General features: G+C 38.4%; 1 protein-coding gene across 1 annotated transcript; it reads right to left on the bottom strand.

Annotated features, from left to right (window-relative positions):
* Nucleotides 1-3,115: 3,115 nt before the first annotated feature.
* On the bottom strand, nt 3,116-7,509 carry LOC123771318 (intraflagellar transport protein 22 homolog). The gene is made up of 4 exons (XM_045763810.2): nt 7,196-7,509; nt 5,449-5,621; nt 4,916-5,112; nt 3,116-4,000 (listed from the first exon to the last, which is right to left on the bottom strand). Exons 1-4 carry the CDS (start codon nt 7,235-7,237, stop codon nt 3,852-3,854), a joined length of 561 nt encoding a protein of 186 aa, XP_045619766.1. The 5' UTR covers nt 7,238-7,509; the 3' UTR covers nt 3,116-3,851.
* Nucleotides 7,510-8,363: the final 854 nt, after the last annotated feature.

Genomic DNA, 8,363 nt, shown 5'->3' with positions numbered 1-8,363 from the left:
ATCAGACCTCAACCACCCTTACCAAAACTGTATTTGAACTCAAGCATAAGCGCTGTCATCATCCCTGCCCATGCTTCCACGAAGGAAGAAATCTCAGGTACTGTGACAACAATGTTAAAACCATTTTAGAATGCTAGGGGCACTCCATCGTCCAGTTTGACAACAACCAGCCCCGTCATGGAAGATATGTTCTTCCCCTCTCTGTGACCAACAGTCTATATATTTATCAATAGGATGTCTGTCCAAAGTTGGAGGCTAGATGCTCAGGGCTAGCCTTACTCAATTTTGTAGGGGAAATGGTTTAGGGTACAGGACGGACATAGGCTGGTTGTGGGTAGGCCTAGTTTAGGTAGGCAAATGACCTTTCTGTTGGGCATTTGCCCCCCTTTCTGTTGGGCATTTGCCCCCCTTTCTGTTGGGCATTTGCCCCTTTTCTGTTGGGCATTTGCCCACCTTTCTGTTGGTTGATTTAGATTTTTTTTTTTAGCATTTTGGGAGCGCAAAAAAAAAAGGCCAAACGGCAAACAAAAAACTGCCAAATGCCCAACAAAAAACTCCCAAACATCCAACAACATATTTCCAAAGGTCCAACCAAAAAACTCCCAAAGATCCAACTAAAAACTCCCAATTGTCCAACCAAAAACTCGCAAATGTCCAACCAAAAACTCCCAAATGTCCAACCAAAAACTACCAAATGTCTGATAAAAACCTCCCAAATGCCCAAGAAAATACTCGCAAATGCCCAAGAAAAAAAGTGTGAAACGCCCAACAAAAAAGTCCAAAATGCCCAACAAAATATTGAAAATGCCCCCTCCTGCCCCAAAAAAATTCAAAATGCCAAAGGTAGAAAATAACAAAATGTGCCCCAAAAAAGCGGCTAACACCCACCAAAAAAGTGGCAAACGTCCAACAAAAAAGCGGCAAACGCCCAACAATAAAATCTCTAATGCTCCCCCTAAAAATCCAAAATGCTCAACAACAACAAAAAATCCAAAATGCTCAACAAAAAAATTCTAAAACACCCAACAAATAAATTTCAAAATGCCCAAGAAACAAATTTCAAAACAGCTAACAAAAAAATTCAAAATGCACAAGAAAAAAATCCAAAATGCCCAACAAAAAAGTGCAAAATGCCCATCATAATTGGTTGAACTGGATAGTTGATGATCTTGTATGTCCACTGTCAATTTAGTATCCCTCCTCTTCATATCTGGGAAAAAGGTTCTTCCTGATGTACACCTCTTGTTCATCTTCATGGTTCCGTTGTTTCCAAGCCGGTGCTAGTTACACATGAACTGTGATCACACTTTTCTGCCATTAGCACCAATAAACCTTCCTCTTGTACCTTTAATTTTGGATTTTAACATGCAAAACATTTTAAACAAGTAAACATTTTAACATGTACATTTAAGTACAGTATTAGTAATACTAAAGTAATCCTTTGCTCTTTCTGAACTTTAATCTGCTTTGTTCCTTTGGCACTCAGTGACAGTGGGCTCAGATGGTATTCACGACGAGGTGCTTCTGTTTCCTTCCATGTCCCTTACAGTATTGAATAGTTAAAACAAATCTGAGTCACTGGGTCATCAGTGATAACAGTAATGTCATCAGAATAGTACTGGAGAGCAAGCAGAGAACACGACTTCCAAGATTTCGGGGTCAAAGGTGTTGTTGACTCAACAGGCAGTATGACGGAGGCAACAGAGGTGATTGTCACCCTGAGACAGGGGCACACAGCAACCTTCGAATCCGCACAAGGCAGGCTGGAACTTGGAAGACGCACCCATTGGTCCACCGAGCCCCAACAGGGTTTTCCAGGGCCAGTACGCTTACTGCTATGGGAAGCCCAAGGCAAGGTGTTGCTAACCAGTGGGAGATCAAAACATTGAAACCCCTGCGACATGTACAATCATGGGGGCATAGCAGAGAGCTACCAAAATATTATAAGTGGAACGATAGTCACACCAGGCAAGAAAAACAAAAGAAAAACCCAGCAAAAGTACGTCACCAGAGGAAACAGGAACCAGCCAACGCATAGGTAGGCAGGTAGCACAACACTTTGACGCCCCAACTAGCATGATACCACTCCCTACCCAAGGTCAAACAAGGGCCACGAAACCACAGCTGGCCCCAAGGGCAGGGTAAATGCCGAGCAGCAAAAACCCCTACGGAAATGGTTATCCCGAAACCACCAGGGAAGGGAACCCTAACATGCAAGGGCAGTGCTCACAGGATGCCAATGAAAGGAAGCCCCATGAGCGCATGCAGCCTCGGCACGGATGAGGAACACCTGGCCACCACACACAACAACACTGAAGTGGTCATCACAAAGGCAGAACACCGCCTTGGAAATTGAGACCAGAGAAGACGTCCGCCCCGGACCACGTTAGCCAACAAACCGGAGTGCTGGATAGCCAGCACGGGAAGGGGAGGGCTGTGCGGATGAGCGGGGAGAGGAGGGCTGTGCAGATGAGCGGTGCGGCAGTGGAGTGTGACGTTTGCTCTTTTCCTAGGGATTGGAGGGAGTTCTACCTCTCTTTTCAGTTTTTAGTTGTAATTTTCTTACCATGTGGGGTTTGTTTTGTTATGTACAGTATACCTTTCTGGGTGCCTAACCCTGGTTGATGGCAGATAAGGAAAACCCCAACCACAGGGGGGTTTTCCAGGGCTATTGCTCCCTGCAACCTCTCTAGGGGGCCAAGTTCTAGCTCGTGGTCCCCAGGAGGTCGAACTCCTTAGACTAATGCCTCAGTCTAATATATCACACATTAGCCCGATAGCTCCAGGAGCCAAAGGGGATCCCCACAGAAATATGTATTTTTCAAATAATATTTAATACTACAGACAAAACTATTTAAACTTTGAACAGATATGATAAGCAAGTGTTAACAGTGTGGAGTCAATTCAGATTTTATACACATTTGACAGTTACGATCCCTATTCGCAACTTTTAAACACTGCTATAGAATTTAAATCTTTCTGGATTTTAATGATGTCTGTTATATCAAAATTGAATTTTAGGTTTCACTGTATTGACTGTAATATTCCAGTCTTTTAGTTCTGAATGTCATCTTTTCAATATAATATTTGTTTGGTTCAATTAATAGCCCACTGGTATCAAGTACTATTTTGAAATACTTTATTTTTCACTTCTTTGGCTAATGGATTTTTTAAAAAATAAAGAAATTAAGGACTTACAGTATTTTCCTTCTCATGCATAAAACAACTCGGAGAAATTATATTATCATAATTTGTTGATAAGAGTTGCAATGTTATATAAAAACAAAATTAAATGCATCAAGACAAATGCCACGTGATTTGTGCTGCTACACTTAACGTAACTATATCAACCAACATCACCTGCATACAGGTCTGAACATTGTGAAGAGTGCAAATCATCATTTGTTGCACCTGCATGAAAAAAAAAATGGTCTAGTGAAGGTGAAGGAAAAACCCATCACTATATATGCACAAGTGTATTAAAAATCAAATTTTCAGATGTAACCTACATCATTTCTCAAGGTACTGTACTACATTTGTACTGTAATACAATAGTACAGTACTGTAATACAGTACAATGGTACCATAATACAATGTTAGAACACTATACAGTACCTTGAGAAAGGATGTAAGTTACATCCAAAAATAAGATTTTTAATACACTTACACATATATTGGGTCTTTCCTTCACCTTCATTCAAGCACTATGACATTGTAGTAAGTTTCTCCACTTTTCTAGTGATAAGTACAGGCTATGATAACAGTTTTAGACTGTGATGGATACAGTGTAAAGTTGCACACACGAGGAAGCAATATTTAGAGCAATCACACTTCCTAAACTATGCCTCATTTTATGAAAGAATTGAGTTTTCCTGCATTTCAGCTACAGCAGACATGTGCCCTAACACAGAGGCAACAAAATGGTTAAAATCTCTCCGAACACTTCCACTCTCCTCGTCCAGCTGTGTGTCCATCTTCGGAATCTGGTTGAAGGAATTTGCTGAAAGAAAATTGATCTAGTTAATAATACACCTTAAGGAAAGAATACTGTAATTTATTAGATTAAACTAAGACCAAGAAGCAAGTTGCTTATAGACATAAGCCTATAATGGTTTATCCAAAATCCTCCACCTCACCATTAATCTTGACAGTGAAAATCCAGATTTGCACTGTTGGAAGCATAATCAAATCATCATTGTATTTGGTTGTTTATGTTGTAGCTTTCCCTCCTCACCTTCCTCCACCTCACCATTATTACTCTGAACAATCTCATCCACAGGCATTGTACCCTAACCTGGCTCAATAGCACCTTTGGGCTGCTGCTCCTATACATCTTGTTCATTAAAAATTGAGCTACGTTTGTTACAACAAACTTCAGTTAAGGAAATCCTTCACATAGGTGTCATCTTGCATGACACAAGTGAGCAGAAACACATGGCTAGCTCACAGGGTTGAGACAGGTCCAGTTATTACAGCAAGGAAATACAGGCACAGTATTTCTTACATTCATTACTGTAATGGTTTTTTGTAATATTCTATACAATTTTTTTCTTTAATTTTGTGCTAATAAAGCAATATTTGAATATACAGTATTTGTGTATTTGTAAACATAAGCTGCTAATTGTCATTCAGTAACCCGACAGCTAAGCGCCGTAATTCAGATTTTGTCTGACTCTAGAGGCTGTCAAACTCTGCTGCAATTTTGGCACAGTTACATCAGAAACTTGCGCTACTGAAGTCTGAATTGGTGAGTGATCACTGAGGGGTGAGGGCTAAATTAGTGTGTTTAATGTACACGTACACAGAAAATGCCTGTAAAAAGTTAAATATTTAATGTAAATGTATTGTAACTACTGTAATGTGCATACAGGTACATGGGTATATCAAAGAGACTGCTCAATATAAATATACTCACAAAGTTTAGCTCCTTTGCCTTGAAATCCTGGCTTATAATGGCAAAATACCACACATTGAGTCTCTCGAAGGCCTTGTTGCTCCACAAAGTGGGTATACAAAGTGTCAAGGGTACGTGCATGGTCTTCCCGCCCTGGACTGTAGACAAACACAATTCCATTGACACCCCTTTGAATTGCTGGCCAACAATTTTCAAACCTGAGTAGAGCAAACAGGGATATATATTATATCATGATTAGGCTCATTACATATACAGTACTGTATCTGTACTACTAATGCATGTACAGTTCTATTAATATACTATTAATCAACAAATTTTCCCATTGTTGGGGATAGGAAGCAAGTAAGGCTTATCAAGGTCTCCCTAAGCCAGTGACTAACTTTCCCCAGGATGCAACCTACAACAGTTGCCTAACTTCCAGGTGCAGTACAGTACTTATTTACTGCTAGGTGAACAGGCACATCAGATGGAAGGAAACATTTCCCAACTGCTTCTGTCCTGCCTCAGGAACTGAATCCAGGTACAGTACTTACCTTCTGTCTCCACTAACATCCCAGAGTTCAACTTCAGCCTTCGTTGTCATACTGTTGACAGTTAGGTTAGGAATTTCAAACTCAACAATGCGACTTGCTTTAGTTGGTCGATATTCACCACCTCCCACTTCACCCGCCTCGCTGAGAAAATTGGTTAGAGTCGTCTTGCCACACTTTAACAAGAACAAAACAGAAACAAGTTATTGTCGTGAAATAATCAGATTGTATCACTTAACTGGTATCTATGTTTCACTTCGACGAAAGTGAATATACAAATTACATTTACAAGATCAGTGAGAAAAATTGAAAAAACACAGTAGGTATAAGAGAAACACTAATGAACCATAAGTTTATAGAATAGATGCATGACCTCAGTGCCACTATAGACATATACTGGGTGGACACTGCTGAACTGCTTTAATAGCAAGAATCTCAAGATATCTATGGTGTGCCACAGATGAAGATGAGTACAACCTGTAATATGGCTCTGATGGTGGTCTGTTATAGCCTGCAATGTGGCTTTGATGATGGTCTATTATAGTCTGTAATATGGCTCTTAGGATGGTCTATTATAGTCTGTAATATGGCTCTCATGATGATCTATTACAGCCTGTAATATGGTTCTGACGATGGTCTATTATAGCCTGTAATATGGCTCTTATGATTATCTATTATAGCCTGTAATATGGCTCTTATGATGGTCTATTATAGCCTGTAATATGGCTCTTATGATGGTCTATTATAGCCTGTAATATGGCTCTTATGATGGTCTATTATAGCCTGAAATATGGATTTGATGATCATCTCTATTATAACTTGTAATATGGCTCCGATGATGGTCTATTGTAGCCTGTAATATGGCTTTGATAGTCTACTATAACCTGTAAGTAATTATCAGAAAAATAGTAAATAATTATCAGGACTATATAGCATTTGGAAGAGATATGAAAATAAGAATCTGGGATAAGAATGAGGAAAGGAAAAGTGCCTAACAACTTGTGGACAGTCAAAGACTAAATGCCAACATGCTGAAAGTGAGACAGTCACAGTACAGTGCCATCCAGTCCAAGTGGTTGGACTATTATAGCCAGTAATATGGCTTTATGATGAACAGTTATAGCCTGTAATATGGTTTTGATAATCGACAATTATTGCTCTAATATGGCTCTTTGATGATGATGGACAATTATAACCAGTCATATGGCTTTGATGGCAGATAGTTATAGTCTGTAATATGGCCTTGATGGTGGACAATTATAGCCTGTAATATAGTTTTGATGATGACCAAATATAACCTGTAATATGGATTTGATGATGACCAATTATAGCTTGTAATATGGCTTTGATGATGACCAATTATAGCTTGTAATATGGCTTTGATGATGATCAATTATATTCTGTAATATGGCTTCGGTTATGATATATTATTCCCTGTAATGTGGGTTTTGGTGATGATTTATTTAAACCTGTACTATGCTGAAGATCTATGATAGCCTGTAATATTAATTTAATCTATTATAGCCCATAATATGACTAACAGATCAAATATGATATTACAAGCTATATCATCAGTGGTATATTACAGGCTATAATAAATCATCAAATCCACATTACAGACTATAATAAACTTTGATGGTCTATTATAGCCCGTAATGTGGCTTTTGTGATGACCAATTATAGCTGAAAATATTACGTTTATCTTGACCTATTATAAAGTGACATTTTTACCTCTGCCCTTTTTTCTCACCTCAGTTGGCCCAACCATGAGCAACTTCACCTTATTCGTCATTACTGGCGAGCGTGTATGTCTTAATATACTCTGAAGGTTTAATGTTTGAGTATATCACATTCACTCCAAAAAATATATATACCACCGAGCCACCTCTTGGGGTGGCTTAATCTTCATCAATCATCAATCGATGTTTGAGTAAATGACAAGAGGGGGACCTTTGACAAGCCGCCAGCTTCCTGTCTCGTCCTGTCCTCGTCGAAGCCACTAGAGAGATAAGTGTGTCTCAGGTAAATTCAGGACTCCCGGCTCGAAGCCAATGTTTACAAACTAGGAATGTAAGGATGTGTAATGTAAAAGATACCTGTATGTTCATCAACTTTATTCCCATGTTTCGACTCGTATTTTGATAACTAAATTCTTTATTAACTTTTTTAAAGTTTTATTAAAGTTTATTAACTTTTTTAAACACATGAGTAAAGTATACGCGTGTTTATTTTATTTTAATCTTAATGTATTAATCTTAATCTTACCCTTTTGATCAATGTATTGGATCAAAAAGTTATTTTGCTCTACGTCATCGCCACACTTTAGAAAAAACTCTTCTAGTCTAACTGAAGTTATTCTAAGTTATCCAAACCTATCTTAACCTGGTTAACGATATAAAAGATTTAGCTTTTTATATATATATATATGATGCCCGAAACGCTTTGCGTAATAGTGGCTTTAGGCATTGTATGTACTAGCCCTATCTATAAATCCGTCACTCTTTGTAAAATCTCTTGTATGTATGTACCTTACCTAAATAAACATTTGATTTGAAACATTTATATATTTTACTGTGAAGGGTTGCTGCTCTATGAGAAGACGAGCCTAAACAAATTAAACCCAACAAAATCAAATATTGTACATTATAAATTAATCTAAAGAGAAAATAATAAAGTAACATAATTGAAATTGTCAGTTGAGTGTTATAGCAGGCACATAAAATGTAAAATGTTGTTGTTATAGGGTTAGGGGCGGTTAAATGTCAAATGACAAGGCACTGCAATGTTAAATGGGATTCTTGTAATGTTATTTGTCTATTTGTACTCACTGCATTTGTGCGCCCTTGAGAGACTTGAAGTAGAGGGGGGGTAGAAATAGCCTAAGCTACTCTATCCCTTTGAGATGTATTTATTGCTTA

Source organism: Procambarus clarkii, chromosome 54 (assembly GCF_040958095.1).
Source record: "Procambarus clarkii isolate CNS0578487 chromosome 54, FALCON_Pclarkii_2.0, whole genome shotgun sequence".
Taxonomy (NCBI): domain Eukaryota; kingdom Metazoa; phylum Arthropoda; class Malacostraca; order Decapoda; family Cambaridae; genus Procambarus; species Procambarus clarkii.
Note: the sequence above shows the minus strand (reverse complement) of the source record. Positions and strands in the feature narration are given on the sequence as shown.

Coding starts and splice junctions, on each gene's coding strand:
- LOC123771318 (XM_045763810.2), bottom strand. CDS start 7,237: ATGACGAATAAGGTGAAGTTGCTCATGGTTGGGCCAACTGAG. Junction 5,113..5,448: donor GATGTTAGTGGAGACAGAAG/GTAAGTACTGTA, acceptor TGCTCTACTCAG/GTTTGAAAATTGTTGGCCAG. Junction 4,001..4,915: donor AGGCAAAGGAGCTAAACTTT/GTGAGTATATTT, acceptor ATTTTCTTTCAG/CAAATTCCTTCAACCAGATT.